The sequence below is a fragment of the Diadema setosum genome, chromosome 13 (genome assembly GCF_964275005.1).
Source record: "Diadema setosum chromosome 13, eeDiaSeto1, whole genome shotgun sequence".
In the NCBI taxonomy this organism is placed as follows: Eukaryota; Metazoa; Echinodermata; class Echinoidea; order Diadematoida; family Diadematidae; genus Diadema; species Diadema setosum.
Genome location: NC_092697.1, coordinates 6,221,908 through 6,240,325, shown reverse-complemented (window position 1 = coordinate 6,240,325; position 18,418 = coordinate 6,221,908). Strand labels below are relative to the sequence as shown.

General features: G+C 38.4%; 1 protein-coding gene across 1 annotated transcript in view; it reads right to left on the bottom strand.

The window, feature by feature from the left end:
- Window positions 1-11,018, bottom strand: part of LOC140237310 (muscle, skeletal receptor tyrosine protein kinase-like) — a 30,862-nt gene extending 19,844 nt beyond the window's left edge. The window contains exon 1 of the mRNA XM_072317247.1: window positions 10,877-11,018. Coding sequence (XP_072173348.1) covers window positions 10,877-10,955 — 79 coding nt within the window. The 5' untranslated portion in view covers window positions 10,956-11,018. The remainder of the gene's footprint in view (window positions 1-10,876) is intronic.
- Between the last annotated feature and the right edge of the window lie 7,400 nt (window positions 11,019-18,418).

Genomic DNA, 18,418 nt, shown 5'->3' with positions numbered 1-18,418 from the left:
AGTTGAGAAATCTGGAAAATGAACCCGGCTATTCAGCAGCCAACCCTCAACCATTTTAACAGCCAACTGGGCATATTTTAATATTTTTCAGAAGAACAAGACTCAGACCCCGTTTACAGTGTGGGGCTGGGCCGAGCCGCGGCCAAGGCCAGCCTCAATTCTGGGGCCGAGCCCCGCAATTTTGTCCGTTTACACTGCCGGGCTCGGCCGCGCTTTTAATTCAAACCTTTCAATATTTTGTTGTAGTGGCGCTCTACTTGTAAACGCAATTTGGTATAGCCTGGTTTTCAGACCCTTTGCCAACTAGATTCCACGGCGACGAAGTCGCCGTTTGGGCAAAGGCCTTTGCCGAAGGAAAAATCCTTTGCAGGACAAAACCACCTTTAACTATACTAGTTTTCGACGTTGAGGGGGTTAATATCGTGAATAGCGAAATAGTACGGGCAGAGGGTCTGGAAGCCAGACTAAAATTGGCCGCGCATTTGGCCCAGTTTGCGTTTACACAAAGAAGAGGCTGGGCTCGGCTGCGGCCAAGACCACCTCCAGAGCGTGGCCAAATGCAGCCTCGCATTTGGCCTTTTGCGCGTTTACACTGAAATGAAGGAGGGCTCGGCCACGGCCGAGCCTCGCACTGTAAACGGGGTCTCAATCTTCAGCACTGCAATGGTACATTGTAGCATGTCAGTCAGCTTTTTCTAGTCTAACATTACAAACTGTCAACAAGCTTTTCATATTATCCTTTTTTTTTTCTTTTGCACAGAAGTGTATGTATGTATACATAGATACAAAAGAAACAGCAACAGTGTGAACTCCTTACAATCTTACCTTACAATCTTACAATCAACCTACAGAAGCATGGGAACATTATTCAATAAGCCAGTTCGGGGTTCCACTTTGAGCATGAGCAGAAAAAAGGTCATTTGTATCAGCAGAGCATGTTGGTTTTTAAATTCACTGAGATAAGCATCTGTGATGCAATGATTATTCAAGTAATCCTTGTGTTAAAGTGGTGCTTGCCATCACATCCACATGGCAGCAAAAGCAGTATTTGGCAATATCAATAGAAGAAGATTGTCATTACATTCAATGCAAAATAAATGGATGTTTTCCAAAGTGTCAACTGATGGATCATTCTGATCACCTGGTCTACATGAGTACATCCTTTGTTTGAACATGACTGATGAATTTCATGAATTGTTACATCAGGCAAGCTAATGCATTCTGTTGCTTGAAGACTAGTGGCGTGCCTAATCAACCGAGAAAGAAGAAAGGTCATTTGTACCCATCTGTACATGAGCTAACCCCGAACTGGCTTATTGTTATGCCCCATACAACATTTTCTCTTTATTCCACATTTACCCTTAGCATGCAATTACAGTGTAGCATTGTACATTGTACAAATTATACATTGTAATTTTTCTTTTTTTTTTTCAAGAGGATGCAGAGGGGCAAATACACAAGTTCTATATATTATATGCCCAACATCATGGTATAATGCTGTAATTCAAGGTGAATCAAAGTCTTAATCATTATTGTGATTGCGAAAGTCTGTTCTATCCACCGACATGGCCTCTGCCATCATTCAAGTCACTTTTCAAACTCACTGAATTGAATGATAATTAGTAAAAAGTGAAATTCCCTGGTTTACGCACATGCACATTCATGCACATGCACAATTTTCATGGGGGGGGGGGGGGGGGCAGTTAACACCAAAACTATGCATACCGGTAGTTCTGTTGGTTGTAGTGTGACAGCATACTCCAACTTCTGGAGGTCATTGTTTGCTGCTCAGGTAGTAATACCCCCCCCCCCCCATGACATCTTCACATCAAGGCTCTTTAAATTAATTTTATTTCTAATGCCAGCCTATATCTTTTCACTGTTTTGTTTTGTTTGTGTGTGTGTGTTTTTTTAATAGATTGTAGATGCTATGGACAATATGGTGCATGGAGCCCTAGACTTGGTCAATTTCCATCATTATTAATGACCACACAAAGATGGAGACACTCATTGCACTGGTTTTTCAATGCTATTGTTACTCAGACTTTAGACCACCATGGAGTTTCAAGAGAATGGAATCAATTGATGCATCACACGTTACCCCGGGGTACCACATTGTGTAGCGCCACCTCACGTCCACTCGAGGACAGCCGCAGAGAAATTCATGCATTGTGTGTGCGTGTACATAGTCATTCCCATGCCACTGCATGTTGTGCAATGCATGCATGGTACGCTGTGCTAGCAATAGCGTGTGCTTCAGTGCAGTGCAGTTCAGTGCAGTGGCTAGCGTGCGCTAGCTCCAGCACCAAAATAATTTCCATATTTTGGCAACCCAGGGTACAACCTTTTACAAAAATGAATAATTCAACAAAATGGCTGATTTTTATTTGGTACCCCAGGATCTCATAACCAGCTGGTCACAACTGTCTGATTTCATTTGAACCAATGTTTGATGTCCCAACTCGAAAATTTTTGAAGCATGTGCCAAACTGGATCTGCCTCTGAGATAGGAAGACAACCGAGTCATGCTTCATTGCATAATCATTAGCCACTTTCTACGGAAAATGCATTTTTGTGATGGTAATTACTTTTCACCATCCCTTATAAATTTATAAGATACATGTAGGTGAAATATAATGGTATTTAAAAAACACACGGACGCACGAATAGAAATTGAGCAAAATGATGAAATGAAAATAAATATTACTTGACTGGGCATGTCCGTGCAGTAATTATATTTGAAGATTATTCCATATCAGTTTTACATGTCAGAATTGTGTGGAAAAGTGATAAAAGAAGCTTTCCAGGATGGTACAGCTTTGAACACTTTCACATGATACAGCACTTTTGTATTTTTGGAAGAGATTGACTTTTGTTTTGGCAGTGTATGTACAACCAAACGCACGTCTTTACTAGCCAGCCACACACGTGTGGTTGTAGCCATATTCTGAGTGGCTGGATACTTATACAAGCTACACTCACACGTCTTACACATACAGTATATACCAAAATAAACTTTGCGTTAATCAACATTAACGTTTCATTAACGCAAGCGCTTTCACCTGAATCGTTAGTAACGCAAAGTAACGATCGGGAAAATTAACGTTTGTAGTAACGATGAGTAACGATGAGTAACGATGAGTAACGATCTCTCACGCAAATTAACGATGTTTCGTTAGAATTAACGATAGGTAACGCAAGAACTCACGCGAGATTTTGGTTTTGTAACGAGACCTGGTGAAAGGATGACGTAGCCCCCGCCGAGTGTAGCGATTTTATAGCGGAGTCTTTTCGCGAATCGAATCACGATTTCGCGAATTGTTAATTTGCGACCGGCGTCACCAAAAACGCACGCCGGGCCACCAAAAAAGCCGGATGTTTGCCTTTAGTTTTGAAAATGAACAGCGGTAACTATCGGCTCCGTAAGCTGCTAGAATAAATGTCAGATGTTTGCTCTTAATTTTGGAAATGAATAACGGTAATATTCGACTCCGTATTATACAAAAATAAATGTCGGATGTTTGCTTATACTTTTGGAAATGAATAATGGTAAGATTCTGCTCCGTACGGTGCTGAAATTAATGTTAGATATTGGATTTTTCGTTCGGAAATGAATAAGGATAAAATACGGCTCCGGAAGATGTTGAAATAAATGTCGAATGTTTGCTTTGACGGACGAATATAAATGATAATGATATTCAACTCCGTACGATGATGAAATAAATACCGGAAATTTACTTTTACGTTCGAAAGTAAATAACAATAATATTCAGCTCCGGAAGATGCTAAAGTAAATGTCGAATTATTCCTTTGGCGTTCGGAAATGAATAACAATAATAATCAACTTCGTACAACGATGAGATAAATGTTGGATATTTGCTTTTACTTTCGAAAGTGAATAGCAACAACATTCGGCTCCTGAAGATGCTGAAATAAATGTCAGATGATTGTTTTTACGTTCGGAAGTGAATAACAGTAATATTTTGTTCCATACGATGCTAAATAACTGTCGGATGTTTGCTTTTAAATTTCGAAATGAATAACAGTAACATTTAACTGCGTTTCATGGTGAAGTTCATGTTTGCTTTGACGTTCGGAAATGAATAACAATAGTATTCAACTCCGTCCGATGATAAATAAATGTCTGATGTTTACTTTTATGTTCGAAAGTAAATAGCAATAACAATCAGCTCCGGAAGATGCTAACATAAATGTTGAAGTTTGCTTTGGCATTCGGAAATGAATAACAATAGTATTCAACTCAGTACGATGATGAAATAATTGCTGGATGTTCGCTTTTACGTTCGAAAGTAAATGGCAATAACATTCAGCTCCGGAAGATACTAAAATATATGTCGAATGATCCCTTTGACGTTCGGAAATGAATAACATCAGCTCCGTACGACGATGAAATGCCGAATGTTCGCTTTTACGTTCGAAAGTAAATAGTGCCAAATAACATTCGGCTTCGGAAGATGCCAAAATAAATGTCAGATGATTGCTTGAACGTTCGGAAGTGAAAAGCAGTAACATTCTGCTCCATAATTAAGATGCTAAAATAAACATCAGACATTTGCTATTTTTTAACATTTCGAAATGAATAACAATAACAGTCAGTTGCGTTTGATGTTAAAGTAAATGTCGGATGTCTGCTTTTACGTTTGAATATGAAAAACAATATTACATTCGGCTCCGTTACGATGCTGAAATATGTCAGATGATTCATTTCACTTTCGAAAGTGGACAGCAGTGACATTCGGCTCTTTCGATCATAAAATAAATGTCGGGTGTTTGCTTTTGAATTTGGAGATGAATAACGGTAATATTCTGCTCCGTACGATGCTAAAGTAACAGATTGTTGCTTGTACGTTTGGAAATGATTAACGGTATCAATCGGCTCATAGATGATAAAATAAAGAGCGGATGTTTGCTTTCACGTTCGGAAATGAATAAGGATGATATTCAGGTCCGTAAGATGCTAGAATGAATGTCGGTTGCTTTTTTTTTTTTTTTTTTTTTTTACATTTGAAAATGATTAACGGTAACATTCGGCTCCGGAAGGTGTTAAAATACTTGTAAATGTTGGATGATTGCTTGAATTTCCATCAGAAATAAATAACGGTAATTTTTGGCTCTTTACGATGCTAAAACAAATGTCGGATGTTTACAATGTCTGCAAATGCTCCCACTTTCTCATTTCAAACGTAAATTTTGACCACTTTAATAGGCATCAACTTTTATGATAATCTATAAGCCTATTTGCGAAATCGTAGCACTCAGAATAACGGTTTAAGATGACTAAATTTTCTATTCATTTATTTTAGACTTGGGTACCTGTATCACTTTAGTAATACTTGATATTTATTTTTCTGTTTAGTAGGACCGGTAATTTTGCTTGTTTGTTTTTCTTTTCGGGCCACCACAAAATAAAAATCAATCATTTTGGTGGCCCGATCGGGCCACCAAAATAAAAGTTAGTGTGGAGCCCTGGCCTTTTGTGGATAAAGTGTCTTGCTGAAAGGCAAATATCGGGCTTCGAGGGGATTGAAACCGCGAACCCGTACCATTGAATTGATTCAGATTTTACTTGTATTTGAAGGTCAACTTTAGATAGCTTTTTTTTTTTTCTTCTTCTTTTTTTTTTTTTTTGCGATACAGCTGGGACTCCATGCGCATTTATTTACAACAACAGTATAATCGGAAGACGAGCAGAAAGAATGTCAGCACCAGAAGTAATCGCACCGGGCCGAAAGGGGAAAAGGAAAAGTATATCCTGAATCTACCCCCCACATCGACAAGAAGACAAATGAAAAAAAAAGAAAAGAAAAGAAAATGAATGTACCCACATGACGCATAATTTTGGAAAATCTGCGGGATATTCGTTATTTAATTTTGCTGCGTTCAAACTATACACCAGTATAGCTTTTCGAGTGTGATCTTAATGCGTATGAATGTTCTATGGACTTTAGGTTTATAATGCGAAAGAGGGTAACTATACAACAATTAACGACATTGATAACGCCAAACAATAGGAAATTTCAGAGTGCAAGAAAAATAAGACGTCCCGGAAGTACGCCAGACATCATAATTGCTTTTTTTGTTCCTTTCTAGCTCCACAGCATCACCTAGGAAAATCGATTTGACCAAGAACAAAAGCGCGTCCCTCTTATCTTCCTGGGCAATTACCCCGGACCCTTCCCCTGGCCCTAATCCTAACCATAACCCAAACTCCTCACCCTAAACCTAACCCTAATCTTTACTCTAACCTTACCATTAACCAGTATTTAGCGGGGAGGGGGGGGGGGGGTAATTGCCCTCTGGGGTTAATTGCCCGGATTAGGTTGCAACACACAACAAAAACCTCTTCCCTAGCCCTACACCTTCCCGATCTATGTGTGTTGTCAGGTGAAACGACATGTTCAAATACAAGAATAAAACAACAGTAGGTATTGATTGAAACTCGACACCCATTCATGCCAGCCAGGCCAGGCTGAAATGTAACTTCAAAGCACATTCCGACAGCTGGCTGGCAAAACCACATGGCAAAGGAATTTGCGCGCGCGTGTGGATTGCTCAATAAAATTGGAGGGCCTGGGAGCGGGAAAACAAGGGTGATTACTGAGTAGTCTGTGAGTTATCAAAAGCAGACCTTTCGAACAATTGCAAACGTCATGATACTATTTTGTCTTCCTTTTGGACTGAAGAAAAAAATCACAAAGACGAATTGAGTACACGTTGTATCACAATTTTTTACATAGCCATGCAAAACGATTACTACACTCATGTCATGACAAGAAGAATCAATATTCCAAGACAAATACAAAGCAGCCTCGGGTACTGACGGTGACAAGAAACGCCACGCATTCACAATGCACGTTGGGGAGCAACAGGGAGGTGGGAAGAGACTCTTCCCGCCTCCCTGGGAGCAACATGGAGTTGGCAGGGAGGGGTGATCCTGGAGTTTGTGAGAACTTCCCGATACTCCGTGACAACAGGGAGGTGGAAGAGAGCAGGGAGGTGAAGTTGTCTCACCTCCCTGAAGAGAGACACTCCACCTCCCTGGTGACAACACGACTATGACGATCTCAAAGCATGGACCCTACCACGCCCAGCAAATCTGCGTGCTACTTCTCAAAAATTTGAAGGAACTTTGTCTCTGATCTGTTGAGTTGTTTTTGCTGAATATCAGGAGCTTTTTATGCCTGACGTTCAAATGGATGGTTGCCAAAAATTTCATAATCTATAAATCTCTCAGTAATTTATTTTAGGCTGTTGATGCTGCCGTAAAAACATTAGAAATTTCATAGGAACTAGTCGGGATAAAGACAAAAAAATCTCCGCACAAAACAAATACAAGTATCTTTTATTGCCATTGGTAGTCAAATTTGTGTTATACAGATACATTGTATGATTAAAGCAATAGGTATAGTATTAACTATTGTATTACAAGTAGTAACACTTTCATGGTAAGTTTGACGTTTTAAAAATCGCAGGAGAGTTTTTTTTTTTTTTTTTTTTTTTTTTTTTTTAAGGAGTGCAACCATTTCTAAACGTGAAGGCATGTTAAATGAAAGGGGGAAAAAAAAGAATCAGCGTTTGTAATCATGGGTCTTCGACTTGAGCTATCTTTAATTAAACATTCCTTCTCTGTTCATCTCCAAGACCCCAGACTGTTCATGACCTCCGAGAATGCGCCAGTACGCGCGGTTTCTTCTGTTGATTGGTCTCCCTCACTCTCCACCCCTCCAAATTCCCCACTCTGGCACCTTGGCATCGTGGGAATTTTCATGTTTCTGGGTTAACTTTCATGTGAAGCGTGCCTATCTTGTCACCACTTGACTCACCTGCTGGCAGTGTAAATGCGAGCAGAATGTGGTAGACATTTTCTTCTGCTGCAGCTACTTTTACTGCCGAAATAATCGGCTTTGTCACCACACACTACCACCAGTTATTCGGCGAGACACACGTTGTGTATTGGAATTTAAATGGACTTTTGCACCTTTTTGAATTGAGTAAGTGTCTGACCGTTGTTGAAATCGTGACATCGCTAACGTTAGACAGTCGGCGTTAGTTTTAGGCTTGCGTATGCGTGATTTGACATGGGTTCAATGTTCGATGGAATATGTTGTCTAGGTGGGGAAAAATGTGGCTTCGAAATTTTTGCTTGCCCGATTCCATTGACTGCGCCCATGAGTACAAATTTGACTACCATGAAAATACGACATTGCCAGGGGAGTTCTGCTCAACTACAAAACCTTTTCGGTATTTGATATCGCTATTTAAATGCCTTCCGCCGGCAGGAAATTGTCCGTAGTAAATATTACGAACGACAGTTACTTAACCGAGGCATCTCCGAGTCTCGCAATTTCCGAGATTTCTTGCCAGTCCACATGACAAGTCCGCTAACGCAAGCCGCTAAAAATTAACGCACAGTAACGATCTGTAACGCACAGTAACGATCTGTAACGATCTGTAACGATCATTCACGCACCGTGATCGTTAATTTTGTAACGCAGAAAGATTAACGCAGTACCGATCGGCGCTTGCGTTACACGTAAATTTAACGCAAAGTTTCTTTTGGTATATACTGTAGAGAAGCTGGATATTGCTGTATTGTGTACGAAACCTGCTGTGTGTAGCCATGTTGACAGGCAATGTACGAGTTCATTCACTCACCACCAGCTCGCAAAGCGATGAAAATAAGGTCTATTTATCATAGCTGTTAGACTTCTCTCTAATTCTGCAATGTCTTTTTTTTTTCCACTCCATCATTCTCATCTGTATTCTCTTTTTTAATATGATGGATTTCAAAAAGTTACGATTGATTGGGGGACTTCTGATAGATTAGGATTAATCGCAATATAGTCTCACAGGACTTTGACTGCTAGCAAGCGTTGCCCTGGCCATGCACACAAAATGCAAACATGTGCATAACAAAGAGCATGAACAGCGCCACATACATGTTGTACTATTATGTACATGAGTATGTAAAGGGTACGCATGGTAGCGCTATCATCAAGCCACCACTGACTGCTGGTTGGCTGTTGGCATGGCCACACCACCATCGATCGCAAAACAGGAATGCACCAAACCCAAGGCCTTGGGTTAGAAAGTAAAACCTTCAAGAGAAAACTTGCATTTAAACAGACAAACATTTGAGACAAGAAAAAAAGAGAGGAAAACAGACAATGAGAATGATTTAGAGACCATCTATTCTTAAGAAAATAAAGTTGTCTAGAAAGTAAGAAAAAACAATGTTTGTCTTTAATACCATCCAGCCACAAGTGTGTGGTTGTACCCACGACCCGAGTCACTGGATACAGCCACACGCTCGTAAAATGCAATGCGGAATAGACTAGGTGGTCTACAGATGTACAATCATTGCATACAACTGTAGAGTTTGTATTCCCATTTGCGGCAGCGTGCCTATTTGTGGCATGGGCAGTTTCATTCATCAATAAAACAGCTAATGAACCCGTGCTTTAGTCCAACTTTAGAACACAAGCAGGAGTTACAATGTACTTGCAAGTGCTAGGGAACCATCACTACGGTAGAAATAAATTTTTTTCTTACTTTCTAGACAATCAGGGTGGTCCATGAGGGGTTTTAGCTTGTCGCTGCAACATGCTAAAATTCTTGTGCAACATCCTCAAAAGCTAGTAACATGCTATGCAACATCCTAAAGAATTTGCAACAAGCTCTAAATAAAATGTATTCAAACATGTGAAAAACATGTGCAGAACATGATAAGAAACATCAAACTACCTGGTATATGTACTAAGATTAAGAAATAAGATATACAGTATGTGGGCAAAACATGAGAGAGAACATTGAATGAAAGCAGCACAAAGGGAGACACGCTGCGAAATATTGCGTAGTGTATGTGATGTGCGCTCCGCTTTGCAATATTCTCCGATTCTGAGCTTGCAACATGCTAAAATTTCAAGTTGTGGACCACCCTGCAAACATTGTGGTTGTATACCTGTACACTGCCTTTTTTTACATGCTGCTTTAAGACTTCATTTCATTTTAAAAACACACAAGCAAAATACAGCCAACATTAGATTGCTCAGGAAGACGGCGGCAGAGAACCAGGTCATCAACAAAAAGGCACAAGTGCACCTATGCTGTGGGATTCTTCTGTACACCGTCTGTGTAGACCATGCCACACATCTTGTCTACCGTACTGTTAAAAAAAAACCCGACAACTGTTTGAATAATTACAGCCAGTTGGAACTCCATCTCTTGTTGTTGATCACCAATCACGCGGTTGTCTTGTCTTGTCTTAAAACTTCCTTGAGACTACATAAGTTTATAATAGCGTGGATGTGTCTTGGACATTTTGCTGACTAAATAATACAGAATACAAATAGATCTAGACACCCTAACGTTAACGTTTACAGCTACACTTATTGCGTTCGAAAGATTGGTAGAAAGTTAGTTAGGTCTCATGGTGGAGCCTGAGGACACAGAGCATTTCGAGAAGACAGCTTGTGACCGTTTCCTTTTGTTTGTTGGTTCCAAACGCTTTACCCATGCCTTATTCAATCACTTGCACAGTGATAATAAATGCTTACAAAAATATGAGCTGGATCGGAAAACAGAACATTAAATCACTATGCCAAGGAAAACACGCATTTTCCTACCAACTAACGTTACAGCTGGCACGACATGGGCACGACAGGTGTATATTGGCCCCATAGGCCCAGCGAGCACCGTCCCGCGCGAGTCGGGTACACAGTGCAAGCACCTCCACAGTACAACACGCACGTCTTGGCTCTGGCCGTACAATGTACATACTAGTAATATACACACGACAGAATGCGAGGCTTCCGAAAAAAATATGAAAATATCACAGAGAATTAAAATTTCTTACCATTTGTGTTACCGTATGTGATGGTAATCAAATAGAGCCACAGAAGTGGTACAGCTACGACGTATAACCGCCACATCATACATATTGTCGGTGAAGCTAGCCCGCTAGCAACACCAAATCTCCGCGAAAAACAGCTATTTTGTCACAGCATATCAGCAATATGGCGACTTATTAACACACTATGGCTCGTAAACAGGTTGGGCTTGTTCCACTCGAAAACAGGGGAAGCAAATATTTTCTATGTCGACATAATGGAAATTGGAACATACTTTGTCATACTTTTACTTATTTAGAATTGTAATTCATTACATTTTTTTCGAAAACTTACTTTAGATATGAAGTACATTGTTCAGAAAGTTTTGTTTACTGCATTGAGTTCCCATCATTTCCATCAATGAAATGGACTACGCTAACCGCGAAGGTAAAAGGTGTGAAATTTGCTGTCCTTTGACATGCAAATAATGCGCAGACGATTGACAATTATTGCCACTACGCAGTAAACAAGTTCGTGAGTAATAAAATTGCCCAGGAATTGTGAGTTCAGGCCTAGGTATTCCGGGGTTCGGTACCCCGTTTTAAAAGGATTTAGCTTTTAAAGTTTTGCAAGAAATTCAGAAACCACTCTATGAAATGTCAAAGAGCATGCAATTCTAAGGGGTATCAAAAGTTTATTTGATGAAAATTGGTTTTGAAATTGCTGAGATATCCAAAAACAAGGTGAAACAAAGAGATCCTAATAAAAGGCGTGGCCTGTAGTCTTTTATCATTATCACTTTTTAGATATCTCGGCCATTTAAAAACCAATTTTCATCAAATACAATGTTGAATCCTTCTTGAAATTACGTGCTCTTTCATATTTCACAAGAGGTTTCTCATTATCTCACTTAGGAATGTTCAAAACATGAATCCCCACCTCATCCAGTACTGTACAGTCCCTTTAAAGGAAATTAATAATCAAAATAATTTTCATCCACAAATTATCAGAGATCTGTATATGGAACGTTTCTTCTGATGTAGCCAAAAGTTTAGACTTAGGAAGATTATGCAAGAGCTTCAACACAATTGTCTTATATTGCTGGCTTGATTTTCAGAAAAATGAAACCATAAAGCTACTATGGTGAAACTATAAAAGTACATGATAATACCATAATGCTTCAATTGGTATCATAGTTACTCAGTCAAATTTTTACCATGAAATTACACATGCAACGTCTCCATACTGACCTAATGCGAAGCAAGTACATACATATACACCCCTCCTCCTTCAAGGCAAAGTGAAACTAACAAATTGTATATTTTGGATTAAAAAAAAAAATCCTTTAGTGATTGGTTGAAAGAGATTCACGTGATTATAGGTATTTTCAGCTATGTCAGAAAGTTGGCAAGTTTGACACTCCATAAAATACTACAGAGTATTTCCAAAATGACGTCACTTCTATCACGACATTTTGCAAATAGTATACGACATGTATTTGCAAAATGATGTCACAAAGCAATTCTGAAATTGTGCGCAGCTTTGTACCCGTGTATTATGACGTCGCTCTGAAATTGTAACATTTTTATAACAAACAATTGTGACATCACAAAGCAATTCTGACATCGCGCACTGCCCTGTATTGTCACTAGACTCTGTGAAATGTACAATTTCTACAATCGTTCTAACAAAACAATCGTGACGCCACAAAGCAATTTTGACATTGCGCGCTGCTCGTACCGTCACTCTGTGAAATGTATCAATTTCTAGCAAAACAATTGTGACGTCATAAAAAGCGCTTCCGACATTGCGCATTGCTGCGCACCGTCGTTGGTCTTCTAAAATCAAAGAGATAATCAAAGAGATACCTCCGTCAAAAGGGAAAGTGCAAACAAAGCTCAAAAGTTGTGAACGGATTTGGATGAAATTTGCAGAAAGGTCAAGAATGAGACAAGGAACAGATCACTAAATTTTGGTAGTGATCTGGAGATTTTTATGGATTTTATAAAGGATTTTCGATATTTTGGCAGGTAGGGTCAATGAACTCGGGAGGTCAAGCTTCGCATTTTTGAGGTTTTAATACGCGCACTAAAGTGCGTGCTCTAGTTTCTGCTTGCCGCTCGGGCGAGGCGCGCCGAGCAGCTGAGGGTTTATGACGTAACAAAGGCTTCTATAATTGGGAAATCGGGCGACATTTAGCATGCATTTACGTATGGGTGGAAATCACTGATCTCTATGGAAGAACAAGATCAGTGGTGGAAATTATAGCTACTTGGCGGAGGTCTGCGCTCTCAGAGCGCTTCTCTAGTTTAGATTTTTTTATTCAAAACATAAAACAATTATACTTTGCTCATTTCGAGTTTGTTCTTTCTATAGGCCTCGGTGCCTGCAAAAGAACTATTCACTTAGGGGCTGCACCTCTCAGTGAATAGTTCTTTTGGACTCACCTCTGCCCGTAGAACTCTCAAAGCAAAGTATTTGTATATTGTAACGACGACGGTAGCCGGGGGAGAAGTTTTCAGATTATCTAGTCGTCTATGGTTTTGTTATCATACCACACAAGATATTCTCATGTTCATAATTAGTAGGGCCAATATGTTTCTTGGGGGGGGGGGGGGGTTCAGAGTGAAATACAGAATTACTAAAATATGTCAAAAGCACAAATGGGATGCATAACATTGTCTTCAGCATGAAAAACAAAACACATTCTTGAGATTAAATTCTTCTTAAATTTTCAACTATTTTGCAATATGTGGAAAAAAGGAATAAAACATGGTGGAACATATAATTCAATGGCAGGCTTGTGTAGTACTACAGGGTCTTAAAAAAAAGAAGACCTACACACAAAACAAAGGTCTGAAGCCAAACTTTATTAGAGCAGGAATAATGATAATAATGATAATAATAATAATAATAATAATAATAATAATAATAATAATAACAATAAAATGATAATAAAAACAAAAGATTTATCAAACAAACAAATTCTAAGACATAGAAAGGGAAAGGGAACATAGAGAAATTATCACAATATGATGACTACTCAGAACGTAGTATTTAAGGTGCTCATGAGAATCTAGATGATTGTACAGAGAGGAAGAAAAGTGGAAAATAGTTAAGACACTGAGCAGGAATGGCTTGAAAATGTGAATACACAGAATATTATTATTTTGTTGCATCTAACTAATACCCCAGATATATAGTTCACTTTTCTCTTCACACATAATAAATTGCTGATTTCCCTTTGGCTGCATTGATAGAGTAAATATTATTACAGAGGAGTTTATATAGGCCGTAGCGACGCATGTATAACGATGGTGAGAGTTTTGTTTGTAAACAGATTAATTTTGGCGTGCATTGTTGTTATAGGGTAAAATATGGATATACCTATTTTTGATATTCGTCGCAAACATTATGCCACACAATGGCGGACACATTTGGAAGTTGGGTGGAGTTAAAGTTGTGTATACGTTGACGTAAACGGATGATAAGTTTATTTTCGTTAAATTATATATATATATATATATATATATATATATATATTAGCATCCAGTGAGCGAAAATCTGTGTTGAAAAAAAAAGAAGAAAAAAAAAAAGACAGGGTTAGATTCGAATATCTTTTGGCGTTATTCCGAAGGTTTTTTCATCCGAAATTAAAACAAAATTTTTCATTCCGAAGGTTCGTTAATCCGAAAATGAGAGAATGTATGCAATGCACCAATGAACCACCGGAATTACGAACTTCCATTAATAATGAATTGTAACCACAGTTTGGAAGTATAGGCCAAGATAAAGTGTGCTCAAAAATAGTTACGTAACACCTGGGAAGTACGTATGAATAAATTATGCCTTCTTTTAACTTTACAAGCACATAAAATGCTGGTTTTATTGGCCTCACTTTTATTTTGATTCTTTATTCAAATTTCGTTCAATTTCACAGAAACAAAAACAAAGCATTACACGAAGACAAACTGCATTATACATAACATTCTACAAAATAATGTCAATCTTACACTATATAAATACAGAATGCATTGACACTCACAATGAGTCACTCCTCATTTAACACACACACACACACACACACACACACACACACACACACAAACACCTAAATAGGATTGTGACCATTACACCAATCTAGGGTTCTTGTATTTCATGGAGAGTTTCGCGAAAGCCATGAGAGAATTCACACGCAAGCAAACAAACACACAAAATAACGAATAATTGCAAAGTTCTGTTTGCATCTCCCAATGACATTATAACTGAGGAAAATACATGTAATGATGGATGAATGGATATACAATAAAGAAAATTAGGCTCAACCTACACAATCACTCTCAGACTTTTTGTCATAACTTATATAAGTTACATATTCAACAGAGTTGTATTTAATATTAAAACAAACTTATGTATATGAACAAACAAAATACATCGAAATCATAATGAACGAGGTCCCACTTATTTCATCATTTCTGTTATTCCAATGACAAATTGTTTCGTGTGTTTGTTTGGTTGCTTGTTTGTTTGTTTGTTGTTTGTTGCTTCTCTGCAAGGCTTCTAAGAATTCAACCGTCCAGAATAAACAGTTGTTTTTAAAATCTATCGAGGCATAAAATGTGCTTCAGTGAGCCGATCTGTAAACTCTTTCTACACTGCGCAATCATGTGCTATAGGGATACTATACCACGAAAGACTCTCGTCACTTAAAACTATAATTAGTTTTATATAGTTAGTATATAAAGTTGTAGTGGTCTAGCAGTACTAATAGTAGTAACAGACTGTACTGGTGTAGCAATAGTATAGTTGTATATCAGCATCATCATTTAGCTTGTTATTTTGTGCCTATGTCCCAGTTTGTTAAAGGACAAGTTCACCTTCATAAACATAAGGATTGAGAGAATGCAGCAATATTAGTAGAACACATCAGTGAAAGTTTGAGGAAAATTAGACAATCGATGCAAAAGTTATGAATCTTTAAATTTTCGTGTTGGAACCACTGGATGAGGAGACTACCATGGACCTAACTTTTAGGTCCATGAGACTACTAAGGCTCATGATGTCATATGAGTACAACAGTATAAAGAAAATGTAAAGAAAAGTTTAACATATTTTCACTTTTTTTCGCATAATAAAAGAGCACTTGACTTGCCTCTTTCTAAAGGCAATGGGAATAATATTACCCATAACATATGTCAGTAACGAGTCGAGGGAATGTGTACTTTTTTCAAAAGATGAAATTTTGTGAAATTCTCTTTATATTTTCCTTATATTGTTGTACGCATGTGACATCATACACTGCAGTAGTCTTCTCATCCAGCGGTGACTGCAAAAAAACTTCAAAAATTCATAACTTTTGAACAGATCGTCCGATTTTCCTCAAACTTTCAATGATGTGTTCTACTAATATTACTACATTCTCTCAATCCTTATGTTAATGAAGGTGAAGTTGTCCTATAATTTCTCTCTTTCCTTGTCTATCAAGACTCTAGATATACCGCATTGATAAGCTTATAGATGTTATAATATTGTGCTGAATGATATACTAGTATTGTCGACGAAATTGTTGTTATGTTATTTCTGTATTCAAGGGAGACTAAAAATAGAAAAATAGAAAAATGAAGGGAGAATAAGGGAGAAAAATAGAGAGAGGTCGGGGATTATGATAATAGAGGTGGTAAAAAAATGTGATGGGCAATGATAAGGGGGGGGGGTGTCTTCCACACGCCTTTCTTTTAATGCGATCGGGGACGTTAGAAGCTAGCCCTCGTAATTAGTGATTATAAAAAGGTGTTTACTCGTTCTTCCCGACTCCCATAATGGAGTCACAACTCGATTGACCCGATTACCTTTCATATTTTTCTGTATACCTATATACCAAGGACTTGTTGACAAACGATCACATGCACGAGGCGGCATTTCCGCATTTTTGACATTCCGGCAGTCACACCTTTTCGATCATTACTTTTGACATCAACTCGAAAACACGAAAACAGCTCCGGGAATCTTGAAGAATGCATAAACAGAAATAATGTGTGCAGCTTTCAAAAGTCCTAAATAACCGATTTTCCATTCCATTATTGGAGGAATGAAGGCTTTGACTGAAGTTAAAGAAAAAAATGATAAAGATAAAATCTACAACGACCGAGAACGGTCGACTCAAGGTTACGTTTCCTATATAGCCTGGCGTCTGTATTGAAACCAATATGAAAATAGAAGGCAAAGACATCCGTCTCGTCAACAATTTAACACAAGACTGCATATTTTCCTTTGAATGCACGCTGCAATTTACATTACAACGACGGCTTCCTTTAGAAGTTTGCAAACACAAAATGTCCATGACACTATTATATACTTTTCGTGATATCGACAAACACTTGAAATTCAATCGTGAATGTATCCGCACGGACCAAACAGGGAGCAAAACACGAGTCGTTCGTTATAATATGGATCAAAATGAAACAAAATGAAACACTATATACTGTATTCTACTGAAATTTAATTCATTCTTGTTTCCAAATTTGAGAGATATGACCATGAATGTCGGTCGTTCACCCGTTGACCAGAATCAATACATGTTATATTCTTAAAGTGATGCCACATATTCCTGCGTGTAAATATATTTAAGAAATACTATCAGAGTCCCTTCATACGGACACACGTTTTCATCAACTCATAATATAAGAATAATTTGCATTTTAGAATCAAGGGAAACTTCTCTCTGCAACAACAATAAAGAGATGTCCAATGTAAAAAGAAAAACATCGAAACATGTGAAAAAAAAAATATATAATGGAGAAACTTGTGCAAATTTGATATTCCACATAATGCTCAATCTATATGTCACATTTTGATGAATCTTCTGCCGTTCTGTATTTTCCCCCTTTTTTTACTCTGTTTATCAAAATGAACATGACCACGGGGTATACTTGTATTTAAAACAAACTTTTCTTGCAGTCTTTGTACTTCACCTCTGAATTGCATACAGACAGGGCCTACAGGAGAGGTAAGCACTTCTGTTGCAACACTGTGTAATCCATAATCCTCAGCCATGATTAGCATGACTAATTCAAAATCATTAATGAAGAAAGTTGAGAAAGTATAGCGTTTGGGGGAGCAAAGACTAATCGTTGTCAAAAAAAACCCTTGTACTTTCGTCAAATGAGAGGGGGAGGGGTGGAGAGGGGGAGGAGAGGCTGGAGAGGGGGAGGGGAGGGGTGGAGAGGGGGAGGGAGAGCAGACACAAACGATAGATTTCGATGCCGACTATTGTTGCTTGCCATGTTTACCGGAAGTCAAAATAAGCCATGTTTATGCGCTTGTTTGTTTTGTTACTTTTTTTATACCCGAAAGAATGCATGGAATTTTAAGTCCTGGTGGAAAATAATTATCTTTTCTTCTTTCCTGATGCATGACCACCAACTAATCAGTAAACACAAATATTCGCTTGAAACAAACAAGATGGGTTCTAAATCATAGCCAACGCCATTGCCATAAACAAAGTATCCCATCCGTGCCGTATAGCTCTTATTTCCCCCGCTCCCCGCCCCCTCCTCGACTCTCTCTGT